This window comes from Barbus barbus (genome assembly GCF_936440315.1).
Source record: "Barbus barbus genome assembly, chromosome: 23".
NCBI lineage: Eukaryota > Metazoa > Chordata > Actinopteri > Cypriniformes > Cyprinidae > Barbus > Barbus barbus.
In genome coordinates, this window is record NC_136751.1 from 19,660,766 (window position 1) to 19,679,464 (window position 18,699).

Genomic DNA, 18,699 nt, shown 5'->3' on the forward strand with positions numbered 1-18,699 from the left:
GCCAATTTAGACATTAGATGTTTGTCAGCAGAAAAGCTGTCGATTTTGGATCCGGAAATTGTCAACAGCATATCAGGGAGAATGAGGTCTCTGCAGAGCAACAAAAGGCGTGCCTCAATTTTGGGGCGTTTTCCAACTGGGTAGGCGTTTTTCAACCTCTGTGCCTGATTTGCTAAAACTTGAGTGGGCGATTCCTAATACTTGAATACGCTTCTCCCATCAGATATGAGTGAGAAAGCGGTGAAATTAGAGAGATCACCTGTCCTGCATATGGATGGAAGTGGATTTTTGTAAATTCTCATTTTGTCAAAGTTAACGTTTTAATTAGTTTGTGTAAATTTGCTTGCAACATGATTAGACAGAAAAAGCTCCAAGAGGTCTGCCACTTACAATCTATCGCTAACCATTATTAGCAAACATTCGCTAACTTTTTGGTGCATAAGTTTGTTACTTTAGTGTTGATGGTGGTAGTTTGCTTAATTTTTTTCCTGTCGGCGTATTCTAATATAAAAATTAATAGTTAGCTTGTCAGACTAGAAAACACTACATAAATAAGTTAATAAATAGTTGTAAACAAATGTTAATGGGCTATTCCACCGAATAGGTGCCATTTATGTCCCCAGGACATTATGGCCCAGTTTCACAGACAGGGTTTAGCCTAAACCAGGATTAGTCCATAGTTCAATTAGGACATTTAAATAATTTTCATAAACATGCTTAGAAAAAAACATTACTGGTGTTCATCTTGAGACAAAACAAAGGCACTGATATATTTTAAGATCAGTCAGTGCAAGTTTATTTCAGTTGAAACAGCTCAGACTTACATTTTAGTCTAGGACTAGGCTTTAAAATTGTTTGTGAAACCGGGGGGTTTAGGTACTAATATGTACAAAAAATAACTATAAATACATTTTAAGGAAAGTGTTGTGCACATTAATCTAACTGCAAATTTTATCTAATTAAAAAAATATTAAAAACTATAATATTTTGGATAAATTACGTTTTCATTCAGTCCAGAACACACTCCCTTCTATCCAGTTGACAGCCATGCCATAGCCATAGTGACATGGTTGCCACCAATTTGTGCACATCCCATGGACCACTTACCTGTAAGGATCACTGACATTTGTAATGTCTTTAAACATTAAACATACTATATACTATAAAATATTTTTTTAATATACATGTAGCCTGAAATTATGAGCAAGGATGCTGTGGTCTTCCCATCTTGGGTGCCAGGGCATTGGATGCTGTGTGTGAGTCTGCTTTAATGTTGCCATACATAAACGTACAATACCAATTGTTGTGCAAACTGAAATCAGCGGCATATTTCTGATTATTTCCTTGATATTATGCGTTTCCTAACAACTAACACAGGGTGAAAACATTTTTTCAGCTCATGAAGCCAAAATTGCGTGAATTGTATTTTCTCAATTCCCTGAAAACTGCAAGTTTTGGAGATGGCACTTACATTGCCATATACAGGTTTTCCTGTTACAGAATTTTGTGTTCTCTTGTTCTATGTTCAGTTCTTTTTTTTCTTTTTCCATTGGCTTTTTTCTCATTGCATACAATTTAAGAAACACTTTACTTGCAACACACTTTAATTTTAGGGTCATATATTAATACATTTTGTGCATCCCTGCATTAAGAAGAAATCCATGGGAAAAATAAAGGCAGGACCGTTCCTGTTAAACTCTGCCTTTATTATTTTCTGTTCTATTTCAAATTTACTTGGTAATCATATGTAGTATTGCAGGGTAGTTATCTTTTAAAAACCCTGTTTGATTGGCTGTTTGTAGTGTATATCTTAATGTGTTGGGTTTTTTTTTTTTTTTGGCTGGGGGGCATTCATTTATTTTGACAGAGAAATTGCTCAGAGCCTGTGTCCTGGGACATGGACAGAATTCTATTCTGAGGACCTTGGGGTATGTTTCATTTTACACCAAATGTGATTGAAAATTTTAATGAATTAGGAATTTAGTGGTACTAGTTAAAAATGATATCATATGTAATTTACTTATATCTAGGATATACCTCGACAAGAGATGTCTTGCAGCTGTGGAGTCTTCATTCTAATGGTAGGATCAATGGCTACTATTGGTTCTGCAGGTGCCATGTCAGAATTAAACCCATGTGCAGTTATTAATACATCATTCATGTTGCAGTATGCTCTCTATGTCATCTTGGGGGGAACATTTGATTTTTCAGAGGTGGGTTTTCCAAGCTCATTAAAAAACATTCTGTAAGTTTAAGAATTGTTTTGATAAACTTGTGCTTTTTCCAACTATAGTCAGACATACCAAGTATAAGAAGATGGTGGTCTGTCCTTTTGCTCGAGAAATTCCCACCAAGATGTTTGACTCTTTCTTTCTTTCTTTCTTTCATTTTCCTTGTTATTAGTCCTTTTCTAAAAAATAATGACAAGGATGGCAAAATGCCTTTACAGTTAGTGTGACTTTTAGTTGTCATATCTTCATGCAATGAAACTTGATATACTGTATTATTAATGTTTTTATGTCATAAATTTATCAAGATCGGTCATGGAAATCCAGCAAAGAAAGAGAAGGCGGACTGACAAGCCACACAAAACTGGTATAATTTATTTTGTTTGAGGTGCTCTATTATTTATAGTAAATGTTGACTGTCATTTACTGATGTTCTTCATTTGTCCCTTCATAGTGGCAACCGTTGACCAACCCCTGAACATACAGGAGGCATGTATTTGTTATTACTCAATTTATAAAATGCAAGGGAATCATTATAACCACAAGAAGTTCAGATTGTTATGTTTTGTTCATGTATAGCTTCCTCCGCTGGTCCTTTGTGAAATCTTACTGGAGGTTGTGCTTCAAGATGGTGATGTTCCTCACCTGCAGGTGCTTCAACAGCATTGTGAGCATGGAAAGTGTCCGCCGAGAGGCTCACTTTCGGTGGTTGGACAGTAAGTTTTATTAGTGTCACTATTTGGTTAATCACAGCTCTATCTCTGTTTTTTCTCAGTTATGTATGGTTGAATATTAAGACAATGATGAGGTCAGCTGACAACTTTTTTTTTTTTTCAGGTGTCGTGAACTGAAAAACCAGCAACTAGACAATTAGTATCAATCAGAATCCATGATGACCACATTATATTAAAAGTCTGTAAGATTGACATTTGATTTATTCCATAAAAAAAATGATTATCTAAATAGGTTATGCAGCTTAATACTGTAAAGGGTCTGTATGAAAAAGGTCCAAAATAAACCTGTGCACAAAACCTATATAAACAAATTAACAAAAAAGTGATTGCAGTACAAATAATTGTAATCTTTTAATAAACATGATTTACGAGATGAAGATGACATGAAAAGTTAATTTATTTGTATTTTTTGAAAGTCCGTATATGAGCATTAGTGGGACTGAAGTTGTCAGAATAAACCCAAAATACACGTCGTTGTTGTCATGTGGTGAATTTGGCCAATTGTGAAACAGCTGTGTCGTCATCAGCGCTCCCGCAGTCGCTCTGGAGAAATTGCGCCGGCTGAGTCAGCCGGCTGCTCTCGAAACGATATCGCGGTACTTTGATGCCGCACGTGACAGTGACGTGTGGTCGGCGCCGGTTCAAGTCGGACTAAATTTCTAACCGGCATGCACTGCTTCAAGTCAGCCGCAGATCGGTCTGCTAAGTGCTGCATGAAGTCGAACGCACCTTCTGCAGCAAAGTAATGGGAGTTACCAGATCGGGGCGTTTTTAGACCATGTGTCCTGATTGGCTGACGTCATAGTGATGGTAGGTTTAGGGGTGGGGTTAGGTAAAGGAAATCATTAGGTGCGTTCGACTTCATGCAGCACTTAGCAGACCGATCGGCGGCTGACTTGAAGCAGTGCATGCCGGTTAGAAATTTAGTCCGACTTGAACCGGCGCCGACCACACGTCACTGTCACGTGTGGCATCAAAGTACCGCGATAGCGTTTCGAGAGCAGCCGGCTGACTCAGCCGGCGCAATTTCTCCAGAGCGACTGCGGGAGCGCTGATGACGACACAGCTGTTTCACGATTGGCCAAATTCACCACATGACAACAACGACGTGTATTTCGGGTTTATTCTGACAACTTCAGTCCCACTAATGCTCATATACGGACTTAATTAAATTAACTTTTCATGTCATCTTCATCGCATAAATCATGTTTATTAAAAGATTACAATTATTTTTACTGCAATCACTTTTTTGTTAATTCGTTTATATAGGTTTTGTGCATAGGTTTATTTTGGACCTTTTTCATACAGACCCTTTACAGTATTAAGCTGCATAACCTATTTAGATAATAATTTTGTTATGGAATAAATCAAATGTCAATCTTACAGACTTTTAATATAATGTGGTCATCATGGATTCTGATTGATACTAATTGTCTAGTTGCTGGGTTCATCCATCTTCACTTGCATGCGATTACTGCCAACAACTCTGGCTGGATGTCAACTTAATACAACATTCAGATCACTTTCATAAGATGGTATAAATCATAATAGAAAGGCAAATAAATTGGGCTCATCCGTAGGCCTGTTCATGGTGTTCACGTATGAATGTCTTACTAAAATGTGCTTACCTAACTGGAGAAATAGTAAAATAAGTAAACAAATATGTAACATCCCAATTCTTTTATCTGTAATGAAAACCACATTTAGTACATACAATTATTATCTTCATAGATTGTTTTTATTAAGTTGCAGTAGCAAAAACACACGTAATGACTCATACTGCACAAGTCAAATTTTCAATATGTTCTGTTTATTTACTTAAAACTTGTTTCTGTCGTGATGACACCCTTTCAAAATATTACATACATCTTAAAGGTTTATTAAAACAATATTTATTACATTGAACCTTTACTCACTTTCGTTGCTCATTGTGCTCAATTTCATACAACAATAACGGCATTTCTATAGCTTCCAGTTCGTCTGCAATAAAGCAAGCAAACGCCACGTGATCTGCCATGACTGAGGTAGATGCAGCAAACTACGAGAGCCCCGAAGTGTCCGACTTGACGACTCCGTTTTCAACTCCGCCCCTGACTGCAAGCGGCTACTCTCGTTTACCACCGTCTGTAGCCGTGCTTCAAGTCGAACGCACCTATTTTGTTTGTATGATTGAGAAACTCCCAGCAGTTTGAAAACACCCACAAATTCAGAAACGCCCTCTTTTACTCTGCAGAGACCTCAATCTCCGTATATTTGATATCAGGCGGAATTTAGGGCGGGACATCCGGTCATCTAAAGCGTGGCTGAGCTCCCTGATTGGTCACATTTGAAAAATCAGTCTCTGACGCAGTGGAGGGAACGTTTGAACTTCGGAGTTTGTGTTACAGACAAGAAGGCGTCGCGGAATTAAGCTAAAACATCTTAACATGATTAGGCAAGTGTAAGTATTTTATACCTGTTTTGTACTGTTGATATGTTAGACCGATATCGAGTTATTAAAGATGTATATTTTTTTACTCATAAGCGAGTTTGTTTTCATATGAAAGTCTTTGAGTGGTTGTAGTAGCAGACATTTGTGAACTTACTCGCCGCCCGTCGCGTTTATTTAATGTTATTGATCCATTGTTTGTACTTTAGGCTTAGTTCATAATCCCGCTTTATGTCTTAAGTTTTCTGTTTATATCGGTAGTTTAATTATTTGTTTTCCCTATTAACGTTATTTTTTTTTAAAACGTGGACCAAGCGCTTGGTTTACTAAATGTCTGTGTTTCAATTCAAAAATAATAATAAAAATCTAATTTTCCTATAGTAATTACTAAAACAGTTTGTAGAGAGTTAGAGTTATTTCAACCATAAGCATACTCGTTTTACTTGAACATAACGTTATATATTTGTTGTATGGTGTTTTGTTTTGCTTTTGAAACAGGAAGGGCAAGACCCCCCGCCGCCCTCCACCAAAAAAGCCTTCAAACAACCAGAAGGACCCTGTTGGAGTATGTTGTAACTTTGTTGAAATTAGGATAGTGGAAATCCTGACCAGTATATTAATTTGAGATGTGTTTTGCAGGTGTATTGTCGCGCGCGGCCACTGGGTGCAGAGGATGAGGAATGCTGTATTGAGGTTATAAGCAACACCACCATACAGTTACATGCCCCTGATGGGCTCAAAGCAAACAGAAATGGTGAATTCAAAGAGGTGAGTGCCTCTCTGCTCTCATTTTGACAGTTAGGTTTATTTAAAACAAGCCTTTCTTCATTGTCATGCTTCTCCAATCGTCTTTCTTCTGTGCAACACAAAGATGAATTTTGTGTAGTAGTTGCACTTTTCTATGTAACGAATGTTTAAGAGTATTAGTTGGGTTGCCAGTGATCAGTATGACGTGTTTGCTCTTGAGTCTTAACTTTTCAATTAACTGCTTTATCCCATTTTCAAAACCGTTGTATCATTTTGTGCTGCAAGGAAAGGTCAAGTTCTAGAGAACATGAAAGTAAAACCGTTCATTTGAAGCTTATGCAGGGTTTATGTGGATCTTGGTGATAATTCGCCCTTTCACAGATTAAGGCTTTAAATGGGTCTTGGAACAGAAAATCTTAAATTCATAAAAGTGTATTTATGTGCACTGCAGAAAATAGGATCTTTCTCAGTGTTTTTGTCTTTTTCCATTACAAATATACAAATAACCTTAAATCAAGATACATTTAAGTGAGATGCAAAATAAAGATATGAAGCATTGTTTTCTGAGAAATTGAACATAAGAGAATTTAAAGGGATAGTTCACCCAAAAATGACAATTGCCATTACTCCTCTTCATGTTGTTCCAAACCCGCAAGACCTTCGTTCATCTTCAGATCACAAATTAAGATATTTTTGATGAAATCCGAGAGCTCTTTGAACCTCCATAGACAGCAGCGCAAATGAAATATTCCCAGACCCTGAAATTTAGTACGTTTCAGTAAAAAAAAAATCCAGTGACCATGTGACATCAGTGGTTCAAGCTCAATTTTATGAAGCTATGAGAATACTTTCTGTGCACAAAGGAAACAAAAATAATAACTTGATTCATCAATTCTTCTCCTTCGCCATCACCCTAGGGTGTCATTATGGCGAGTACCATGATACATTGTGGTGTTTACGTGCAGAGGTGCTCTCGATAATGGCAGATGATTTGTGATTTGGTGGAGAAGAATTGTTGAATAAAGTCATTATTTTGTATTTCACATGGACTGTATTGTCCTTACTACGTTTCTGGGTCTGGGAACATTTCAGTTGTTTCACCTTTTTTTGGCAGGTACAGTAAAAGGTTTCACAGACAAGGTTTAAGCCTAGACCTAGACTAAAATGTAAGTCTGAGCTGTTTCAACTGAAACAAACTTGTACTGACTGATCTTAAAATATATCAGTGCCTTTGTTTTGTCTCAAGATGCACCACCAGTAGTGTTTTTTCCTAAGCACGTTCATAAAAATTGCTTATGTCCTAATTTAACTTTGATCTACTCCTGACTTACTCTAAGCCCCGTCTGTGAAAGCAGGCCATTGTGTGCTCCCTAGATGTTTGTTTACATATTGATGTATTACGATAACCTTAAATTTTTTCCTTAAATTCTTTTTGTCCTAAAGCCTTAAATTTACTATCATTAAATTACATACTATCATATTAAAACGTGCAGGGGTGCATTTCCCAAAAGCAACTATGGTCGCAAGTTCCTTCGTTTCCATTAGAGTTCAATGGAACCAACGACCATAGTTAGATAACGATGCTTTTGGGCAACGCACCCAAGAATAGTTGGAATTAGGCTTTGTTGGAGTACTGAAATGAACTGTAATAATTTGTCTTTTAGACACAATATTCCTTCAAAAAAGTGTTTGGAATTAAAACGACACAGAGGGAATTATTTGAAGATGTTGCCAAACCTCTAGTAGAAGACCTCATTCAGTGTAAAAATGGTAAATATACTTTACTGTACACTTGTTGATTGATTGATGGTTCTTATTTAAAAACACTCTGACTGACTGCAGTTTTCTTTTTAAACTAGGTCTGTTGTTCACCTATGGTGTCACTGGCAGTGGTAAAACTTATACAATGACTGGCTCACCTGGTCAAGGTGGGCTACTTCCGCGTTCACTCGACATGATCTTCAACAGCATTGGCCCCTACCAGGCCAAGAGATATGTAAGTAAATTCATCAAGTTAATTTATTCCATTATGTAAACTTTAATTTTCCATCCTTGAGCTATCTTGATCTTTCCTTCATCAGGTTTTCAAGCCTGACGATAAAAATGGGATGGAGGTGCAGAATCAGGTAGATGCGCTCTTGGACAGACAGAAGCGAGACAGTCAGACAACTGTACCGAAGACCCCAACAACAAGGTTAATTCAAGTAATGTTACAAAAAGCGCCTAATTGGTTTTAAATGAAATATAGGGAGTTTTTATATGCTGCTCTTGTTTTGTAGGCGAATTGACCCTGAGTTTGCTGACATGATCAGCCCAGAGGAGGCTTGTAAAGCAGATGGAGTGGATGAAGACAGCAGCTACAGTGTCTTTGTCTCTTACATTGAGATTTACAACAACTACATCTATGACCTTTTGGAAGAGACTCCCTTTGACCCAATAAAACCCAAGTAAGTTGGTTAAGTTTACCGTTTTACTGTGTTTTTGATCCAATAAATGCAGCCTTCAGTTTAAGAACCTTCATTCTAAAACTATTTTCAAAACACTTTATCGACCCTAAACCTTTGAGCTTTAGTCTATGTAAAAATCTGATCTACTTTAATTGGTTGTATCAGTAGTACCAATTTGTGGGTAACCAACCAATACCCTTTTTTTTTTGAATGTTTTCTCAATTGAAATTTTACTTTGACAACTGACACAAAGCTAGTTTAATTTGCGTAGGTTTTTGATTTAGGTTTAATCCCATTCATTTTTTTCTTTGTTAATTTAGTATTATCTTTGCACTTAGTTTATAGATAAATGTATTTTGTGTTTTCATTAGGTGGAATGGTGCAGGCACACCTCTGAGAAACAACACTGAGTTCATGTACGTGGCCAGTGAAATCCATTCATAGATGGACTTGCAGCCTTTTTATAATGAGATTCCTTCCTTTGTGTAGCTGTACTGCGCATCCTGTCTTATGCATTCAAGTGCTTCTAGGGTGTCTGTGTCCACTTTTGTCTTGGCTGTCTGTCTTGTGCTTTTGTTTTACTTGCTGGTTGGCACCCATGCAGAGATTGAGCTTTGTTGCAATGTGTCTGAACAACTTGTTTTCCCTACTCTGTAGATACAGAAATGTTTTCATACTGCATTTCACATTTCAGACCTCCCCAATCTAAAATACTGCGTGAAGATCAAAATCACAACATGTATGTGGCTGGGTGCACTGAGGTTGAGGTCAAGTCAACAGAGGAAGCTTTTGAAGTATTTTGGAGAGGTAAGCTGATGATGTTCACTTTTCTTAGGGGGTTTGTTTGTAGTTAGCAAACAGAGCTGTTGTACAAGATCTTTTGTTTTCTGAACACAGGTCAAAAGAAGCGCAGGATTGCAAACACGCAATTGAACCGTGAGTCCAGCCGCTCTCACAGTGTGTTCATTGTTAAATTGGCACAAGCACCTCTGGATGCAGATGGAGACAACGTGCTTCAGGTCAGAGCTAAATCTAATGTCTTCAATTTTATTTATTTATTTTTTTTTTTTGGAGAAAAATAATATTTTTGTAAATATGGTTAACTAAAAACATTATTTTTAATACTAATGCTAAAAAGAAGAAAAACATGCAGTGTTCCTGCCTCTGGTCTTGTTGCTGTGTTGCGATTTTGTTGGGGTTTGGCATCCCCTAGTGATAAAATAAGATCCAGAAATTTCACCTTAAATTTATACACCATAAGAGAGTCTGTCCTTGAGAACCTACAGTTTATGGCTAATTTCAGTTTGTAAATGCCAAGTCAGATAAAACATTTGGATGAATCATGTGTTTGATTCATTTTAAAGTGTTTTAAATTAATCGTGATGTTAAAGGAATAGTTCACACAAAGATTAAAATGATCGTTTGTCACCCATGTTCCAAACCCAGAAGACTCCAAGCTTAAAAGGAGATATTTTTAATGAAAACTGAATGGTTTCTGTCTCTCCACTTAAAGTCCATTCCACCGAAACTGACGTTTCAACAGCATCGTTGGTTTTTGCAGAAGCTCAAACCTGTTTGTGCGATGCACAAGATTGGCTTCTTGCTGCCATATTTGATGTGCTTTTTGCATTGATTTAATGCTCATATGCAACCCTGGACCATAAAGCCAGTCTTAAGTCGCTGGGGTGTATTTGTAGCAATAGCTAAATGCATTGTATGGGACAAAATTATTTAATTTTCTTTTATGCCAAGAATCTTTAGGACATTAAGTAAAGATCATGTTCCATGAAGATATTTTGTGAATTTCCTACTGTAAATATATCAACTTATTTTTTTTAGTAATGTGCATTGCTAAGAACTTCACTGACCACTTTAAAGGCAATTGTTTTTTATTTTTTTTCCCCTCAATATTTTGAATTTTTGCTCCCTCAGATTCCAGATATTCAAATAGTTGTATCTCGTATGGTTTGTTAGGATGGGACAATATTTAGCCATCAATGGAAAGCTTATTCCACTTTCAGGCGACGTAAAAATCAAAATTTTGAAAAATTGACCCTTATGACTGGTTTTGTGTTCCAGGGTCACACATGTGAATAATTGCTTAAATTAAATCTTTCATATGAAGTGACACTTTGAAAACTTGAATTAAACTGCTTGATTAATATGGATTTCTTTTGTAATGTTTCACAAACTTTTTCAAAATTTTGTTGGAATGGAGGGACAGAATTATAAAGTTTCATTTAAAAAAATCTTCATTTGTGTTTAAAAAACAAATGAAAGTCTTACGCATTTGGAACAATGCAATGGTGAGTAATTGATGCCAATTTTCATTTATGTAAGAACTACACCTTAAAATGTGACATTTTGGCCCTATATTGTTGTGCTCTGAATTGTGACAGTGGAACCACTGACCAAACACTTAATGTTTTGTTCCCTCTTTCAGGATAAGAATCAGGTGAATGTGAGCCAGTTGTGTCTGGTGGATCTGGCTGGCAGTGAACGCACTAGCAGAACCCGAGCAGAGGGCAGCCGTCTTCGTGAAGCAGGTCAGGCAGCAGCACAAAGAACTACTTTTATTAACTTCAGGTTTTCAGAGTTATGTTTTATGAAGACCATATGGTTTCTTTCTCTCACAGGCAACATCAATCAGTCTTTAATGACTCTGCGCACATGTATTGAAGTTCTAAGGGAGAATCAGATGTGTGGCACAAACAAGGTATGTGATACATTTAACTGACTATGTGATTGGTTAAAAAGGTTAGAAACATCAAAGGCACTCTTGACTTCTGTCCTCAGATGGTTCCGTACAGAGACTCCAAAGTGACCCATTTATTCAAAAACTACTTTGATGGAGAAGGCAAAGTGAGGATGGTTGTGTGTGTAAATCCAAAAGCTGATGATTATGAGGAGACCTTGGTAAGCAATATTAACAGGTCAAAAGATGGATTCTTCCTCTTCAGATTTATTCTACTTGCACTGTGACATTTGGGTTTCTCACCTGTGTGTAGCTGGTGATGCGCTTTGCCGAGATGACTCAGGAGGTTGAAGTGGCCCGGCCCGTTGACAGGCCCATCTGTGGCTTCGCTGCTGGTCGCCGACAGAGAAACCAGGCCTTCAAAGACGAACTTACCCGCAGACTGGAGGAACGTGGTGGTCCTGTAGATGGAGGTATTTTTGTGTGTGAACTTGCATGTTACATTCTCAAAAATTGCGCAGTTTCTTTAACATGCAGAAGTGATTCCATACTAAGATCTCATACCGTTTATTTATTTATTTTTTGGTAATGCCAATTGTGATGTGTTCTGTTTCAGAGTCTCCAACAGTATTAAACCAGCTGCTTCAGTCCTTCCCTCCACTTCCTCCCTGTGAGATCTCTGGCCCTAACGATGATGTTACACTGCCCAGACTCATTGAGGCCCTGGAGAAGAGACACAAGATTCGACAGATGATGATCGAGGAGTACAATAAAACTGGTAAAATTATCACTTTATTCAGAGCTGTTTAAATGGTCTTCAAGTGCAATGTTTTTCCAAATTTCTGGCCATGATTCTGTTTCAGCCAACATGCTGAAGTCTGTGCTTCAAGAGCAGGACAGCAACCTGCTCTCCAAGGATAACTTTATCCAAGAGCAACGTGGCAAGCTTGGTGAAAAGGACAGAATGGTCCAAAACCAGAAGAATGAGATTGATCGTCTGGAAAAGAAATCCAAGATGCTGGAATACAAGGTATTTGCACCATCACGGAGTAAGGATATAAAAAAAAATGGAATGAAGTACAATTATTTTCAAAAGGTGTTTTTTTTTTTTCTTTTTTTTTTTAAAGAAATTATTACTTGTATTTAGCAAGAATATATTAAATTGAACAAAAGTGACAAGTTACATGTGTAATGTGGTGCTTTTCTTTGAAGTCAATTTGAAAAACAAATGAGTTGCCCCAAAAATCTTAAACTGCACAACTCTTTTCAACATTGATAGTAAAAAGGTTTCTTAAGCACCAGATCGGTATATCAATTTCTGGTGGATTTCTAATGACATTTCTTACATTAAAAAACATTACATTTTCTAACGTAAAGAAATATAATGCAAGTAAAGTTATATTTTACTTTTATAGTTTTTTTTGGTTGGAATGACAGCTATTTTAAGTGTCATACTAACAAGTTCTGAATATGGCCCCTAATGCATCTGCAAAATGTTTGTTACAGATTGACATTCTACAGAAAACTACCAACATCTATGAAGAGGATAAGCGATCTCTACAGCAGGAACTGGAGAGCAGAGAGCAGAGGCTGCAAAGGGAAATGTCTGAAAAGAGACGCATGGAAGCACGCATGCAAGGCTTTGTTACGGATGCCAAGCTTAAGTGGGAGAAGGAGTGTGTGAGTGTCTTCCCATAGACCAGGGGTAGGCAACATTGGTCTGGGAATGCCGATGTCCTGCAGAGTTTAGCTCCAACCGTGAAAAAAAAAAAAAAAAAAAAACCCAAAAAAACCTCACCTGCCTGTAGCCCTAGTAATTCTGAAGACATTGATTAGCTTGTTCAGGTGTTTTTAGGCTTGGAGCTAAACTCTACAGGACAGCAGCACTCCAGGACCGACCTTGCCTACCCCTGCCATAGACCATCTGTGAGGATTTATTTTTATTAATTTTTTTTTTTTTTTTGTGTAGAATTTAATTTGTTAGTGATGTGTGGTACATGCAGCTTTTGTTTGTTCTCTACAGGAGAGGCGGGTAAATGCCAAGCAGCTGGAAATGCAGAATAAGCTGTGGGTGAAGGATGAGAAACTCAAACAGCTCAAAGCCATAGTGACTGAGGGAAAGACGGAGAACCGGCAGCCGCAGCGGCCCTCCAGAGAAAAGGACAAAGTGCCTGCCAAGAGATCCGCTTCCCCGTCGCCTGTTCCTGTACGTTTAACTGACATGCGTTTCTAGACCGCCTGCCCCTGAGATTTATACATAACCTAATCCACAAACCTCCTCTTTATATGTCCATGCATGGTCTGCTATGCAATGTGTGTATAATTACCCTGTGCACTTTTTTACAGATTCTCACCTGTTTTTAATGCCGTAAATGCTGTTTTTAATGTACTGGTGTGTGTTGCATGCAAACCATGTGTGTACTAATCTCATGTCGCTTGCAGTCTCCCTACAATGGCTCTCAGTCATCCCTCTCCTCCCTGGAGCCCATATATAAGTTCTCTCAGACGGTCAGGCCAGATCCTCACTTCCCCAGACCAGGCAGTGTGTCTGTGGCCTCCTGCATCTCCGAGTGGGAGCAGGGTGTCCCGCAGTCTCGCAGGCAGGGTAGCCAGTCGCCTCCAGACAGTAGGAAGAGAGCTCAGGGCCTTCCCGACAGTCTTAGCAGGAGAAGAGGCAGGTGTTGGGCCAGAGAGGTGCCTGTCCAGCCAGCAGAGGTAGACCTAGAGGAAACTGGTCACTGGGTCAGTGGAGTATCTCGCTGTAGTTGTAGGTAGAGCTTCAACAAGACACTAATATAGACTCATTGTAGACCTGTTGATCTGTTTCTCAGCTGCACTAATTATTACCCAGAAGATATATATGAACAATAAGGTCTTATGTGCTGCTTATTTTAACCATGTAATGGCTTTATTTTGCACTTTTAGGCAATAAATGAGTTTTCATCTTCTCATTGTCATCTGTTACTCCTGCACATAATTTAACTTGTCTGAAGTATATGAAAAGCAATTAAATAATGACAACATTTACAGCTTGCTAATATCTGTATACTGCATGTATACAGTATGCTAATATATGCATACTAAAAAGCATATTTATCTTTTGGAGCTGGTTTGAATGGGGAAAGTATCTTCAGCTTTTTTTTTTTTTTTTCCTCTTAACAGCTTGGTACGTTTAGCTTGTGCTTCTGTAGAGATTGACTAGCACACTAACGCTTCAGAATGCTTAAGGACCGTCTTCTGTTTATCTTACTGTGCTTGTTTTAATTGAATAGACTGGGCCGCCGGTTCGGCCTCTACACAGACGCTCGCACTCCGCAGGTGGGGAGAGGTGGGTTGATCATAAACCCACCACTAACGTGGACCTGGATACAGTTCTGCAGCCAAACATCCCCAATGCTATCAAGGTGAACGCTCCCAATGAGAAAGCTCTGTCCAAGTGTGACAAGTACGTTCTGACGCACCAGGAGGTTGCCTCAGATGGAGAGATTCAGACCAAGCTAATCAAGGTAGCTTCCTTTTTCTAGTGGTCTCACTCATTCGGACTGGTTTTGCTTGTCAGCTAAAATTGAAAACTTTTGCTTTTTATCAGGGTGAAGTGTTCAAAACTAGAGGTGGAGGACAGTCTGTTCAGTTCACAGATATCGAAACACTCAAGCAAGAAAACCCCGTTGCGGCCAGGTAATGTCCTCCGATGCAATTCAAACTTGGCAGTATGTATATTTTCTAGGTCTCAAAGTAAATGCTCTGTATTGTTGGCCTTTTTGACTGTAGCCGTAAGAGACGATCATCGGAGACTGGCCCAGATGGTGAGCCTATGGAAGGAGACTGGACTGATGTGGAAACAAGGGTAAAATCAACAATGATGTTGTTTTTTTTTTGTTTTTTTTTATTTTTATAAATTTGCTCATATTCAGTGACCGTGATATTGTGAAACAGTATTGCAACTTAAAATTTGTTTTAATATATTTTAATTGCAATGCTAAGTTTTCTAAAGTCTTTTCTCCAGTTTTCAGTGTCACATGATCCTTTGGAATTCATTGTATTGTAAAAAACACAAATATTAAAAGCAATTGTGCTCTTTAGTTTTCGTGAGAATTCTTTGAAACATTTGAAATTAAATTTGTTATATTGAATGTTTTTACTGTCACTTGATCAGTTTAATGCATTTTAATGAATAATTTCTATAAAAAAAAAACTTGCTGGCCCCAAACGTTTGTGTATATGTGTGTGTATGGATGGATAGATAGATAGATAGATAGATAGATAGATAGATAGATAGAAATAGATTTTATTTATTTATAAATTGTTTTTTTTTTTTTTTTTTTTTTTATAAATATGAAAATGTTTCCTAACCTGTCTCTTGTCTTTATTCTCTAGTGCTCTGTGGCAGTGGAGATGAGAGCTGGCTCAAACTTGGGACCTGGATACCAGCATCACGGATATCCAAAGTAAGCTGTTTATTTGCATACAGTTTCACTTGTTTCTAGTCACATGGGTGAAAACAGCTTTTTAAAAAATTGCCTCAATTTTGTTTTGTAGACGCAGAAAGCCTTGAGACTGCTCTATTATTGCCATCACAGCAGAGTCCTTTCCTCTCAAAGCCTCTTATCACTGTGTGCAATAGCAAATTCACTTTATAATATTTAACTTTTTTTTTTTTTTAAATGCTTTTATGGAAAAACTCTTTTTATAGAAAACTATACATGTTCACCAAAGCTGTTTTTGTACTGCATTTTCTACCTGGGTGTTGCCATGTAAAATTCACATTTGGTGTAAGTGTGGGTCTGGGTGGGTTTCAAAACAAAGTGTTACAAATGTTGTTTTCTAACTGTCTCAAGCACATTAGGTATTTTTATTTTTTTTAATATGTTGATGTATACTCTTGCATTTGAACAGTTAGGACAATCGAATAATTTGCTCGTGTTTCTTTAAAAATCCTTTAGTAAATGTCATTTTCATGACGTTAGTAGGCAGCACCTTGGAACAGCACTCTTTCCATGTAGTTTCACTTGTATGACATTGCTGCAGACAAAACTGTTAATAAACAGCATTTGATATACTTGTTTGGTTCATATAGTGGGTAATTTTGCTCATTGTGTCTTAAATTTTTCCTTTTGGTTCATTTGTAATGTAATTCTCCAAGCACTTGATATAGTTATATAAGGAAGCAGTAGATGGCAGCAGTGCTTAGACTATAGAGGTCAGGTGTTTTAATTCTTACACCAAGATGGCCATGGGTCCTATTATTGTTTCATGTAGACAGTGGATACTTTAAGATGTAGTATGAGACGTAAACGGTGAAAGATATAAGAATGGAGTGTTGTCATCCAGCTGTAATTGTCAGATTATGTAAAAGGTGTGACTTAATTTCTTAAGAGATATTTCACACTAATTAAAAAAGTGAATCTCATGCTTAAAATACAGGCCAAGAAATTAGCTTTAGCAATGTTAGACTTTTCTTTGTTTAAATGTCATTTCCATTATAAAATATCCTTTATCTAAGGTGCGAACATCATGTTTGTCCATGTATGTGACTATTAGTAGACAAATTGTAAGAGCTGTTGAAGTCCACAGCCGGTAGTTGAAGAAACTCTCTTATATGGAAGCCTATTGAAAAGTCAACTTTACTCTGACCTACAGGATCCCATGTAAGTGCAAGAAAATATTAAAATTACTTGTCAATGGTGAATATTTTATTAAATACTTCAGTGCTATTAGCGTAATTCTCACCAAATATCCTTTAGTCGCCTCTGCCTTAACGAGTGACAACATCTGTCATCATTATAAAATTCAGTCCAGAAGAATTACGATTAAAGTAGATTGATTAAATTAAGTGGATAATTTGATTCAATTGTAAAATTGTAATTAAATAATGCATCACATCTAACTTGGCGTCACTGAAATACATTAAAATCCTCAATTCACACAAACCCGATGTAAATGTGCCAGACAGTGTGTCACTGAAATCATGCTTTGAGTATGACTAAAATAGATTCCAAAAACTTATCCGTGAAATGCTTGATTTGGCCATTTTCACCCCTTTGCCGCTAAAAAGAGAGAAAATGATAGAATGCGTTTTCTTTGTTGGAATTTTGGAGTTGAGTTCTTTGTGTTTGGAAGGTGTCATGCTTCTGTTTTTGATGAAAGATTCAATAGTCTCAAAAATACTGGATCAAAATAATAATTACCTTCATATAATCTGAAAATATTCATACATCCACATGGTATGAGCACAAACATGTATGCACGTCTTTGGTATGGTATGGATGAGTTATTCAGTTGCAGAATAAACACCAATTTCTGAGGAAGTAAGCTATGGCTTTTTTCCCCCTTAAAGGGTTCAACAGCTCTTCACACTAAGACAGATTGTTGAATTAGATTGCAGAAAATTGCTGACTTTGTGCTTAGCACAACATGTGTTTCATTAGGTTGTTAATGGTTATTAAAAATGGTAATTGATTCTGGCAACTTTAAGCGGTTTCCTCCCATCAAGCTTTCCTTTCCAAAATGTGAGCCTACAGTCATTCTGCATGTATGTAATTGTGTTTTTTGGGGGGTTATGGTTGGTTGGGTTTGGTTAGGATTAAGATGTTAGAGGGTGATTGAGTGTTTGCTGCTTTGAGCAGAAGCAATTTTGTATCAGGATAAAAAGTGTGCCTGTGCGTACAGGTCAAGGGGATCGGAGCAGCAGCAATTCTGCTGAAGTACCTGAAGTGGACCGTGTCTAAAGAGTTTGAAGCCCAGACATTCCATTTCAAATGAGGCAAACTTCCTCCAAAATATTTCTCCCAATATTTCAGCTTCCTTCCTGGATTTACCTTTTGATTAAAAAGATTGCTTACAAGGCCCGAACTGCAAATTTAATTTCGAAAGAATTTAGATTTCTACCATTCATTCCCACAGCAAAGCTTGCGAACATTGTGCAAAGGTTTTTCTGCTCTGACTCGAGGGCATGTTTTTGGAACGGAGTCTTTCTGCACTGTTTGGGATTTCTTTTTTAGCTGAGAATAAAACCACATTCTTGTTTATTTCAGAAGATTAAACTATCTGCCCATGGATTGTATAATAATTGTCCTCTGTGACACATCTCAGTCTCAGTTCTGTAAAGAGAGCAGCTCATGGGCCCTGTCTCTCTCTCTCTCTTTCTCTATTAGCTCCACAGCCAAGTCCTGATGGTGGATATCTCATCTGCTCCTCTGACTCGATTTCAATTTGGAGGCACTAGAGAGTGACTAACATGGAGCGCCTCCAAGAGAGGGTCAAGGGCTCCAAGCAATGAGCAGACATTAAACTCACTTGTGCAAGCCATCAAGTGCTCTGCTTTTTGACCATACGCAGTTTGATGAGCCACACTACAATATAATCATTTGGCTCGGCTGGCAATGGCTCTGGAGTTAGCGAGAACGTTATGCTATGATAG

General features: G+C 37.6%; 1 protein-coding gene across 14 annotated transcripts; it reads left to right on the forward strand.

Moving 5' to 3' along the window:
• The first annotated feature begins 5,301 nt into the window (after nt 1-5,301).
• Nucleotides 5,302-16,342, forward strand: LOC306843349 (kinesin-like protein KIF23). Of its 14 annotated transcripts, none has more exons than XM_079374784.1 (24): nt 5,302-5,396; nt 5,889-5,955; nt 6,030-6,158; nt 7,802-7,907; nt 7,997-8,133; nt 8,219-8,331; nt 8,417-8,584; nt 8,956-9,000; nt 9,279-9,391; nt 9,482-9,603; nt 11,028-11,130; nt 11,221-11,300; nt 11,381-11,500; nt 11,593-11,752; nt 11,896-12,057; nt 12,143-12,309; nt 12,786-12,959; nt 13,303-13,485; nt 13,722-14,021; nt 14,552-14,785; nt 14,869-14,957; nt 15,051-15,126; nt 15,657-15,727; nt 15,819-16,341. In XM_079374784.1, exons 1-24 carry the CDS (start codon nt 5,389-5,391, stop codon nt 15,832-15,834), a joined length of 2,943 nt encoding a protein of 980 aa, XP_079230910.1. In that variant the 5' UTR covers nt 5,302-5,388; the 3' UTR covers nt 15,835-16,341. The 14 variants fall into 14 exon arrangements, 12 of the variants coding, with proteins under 12 accessions (XP_079230910.1, XP_079230912.1, XP_079230917.1 ...); XM_079374786.1 differs by having other exon boundaries at nt 13,722-13,994; nt 15,819-16,339; XM_079374780.1 differs by having other exon boundaries at nt 5,311-5,402.
• The last annotated feature ends 2,357 nt before the right edge of the window (nt 16,343-18,699 follow it).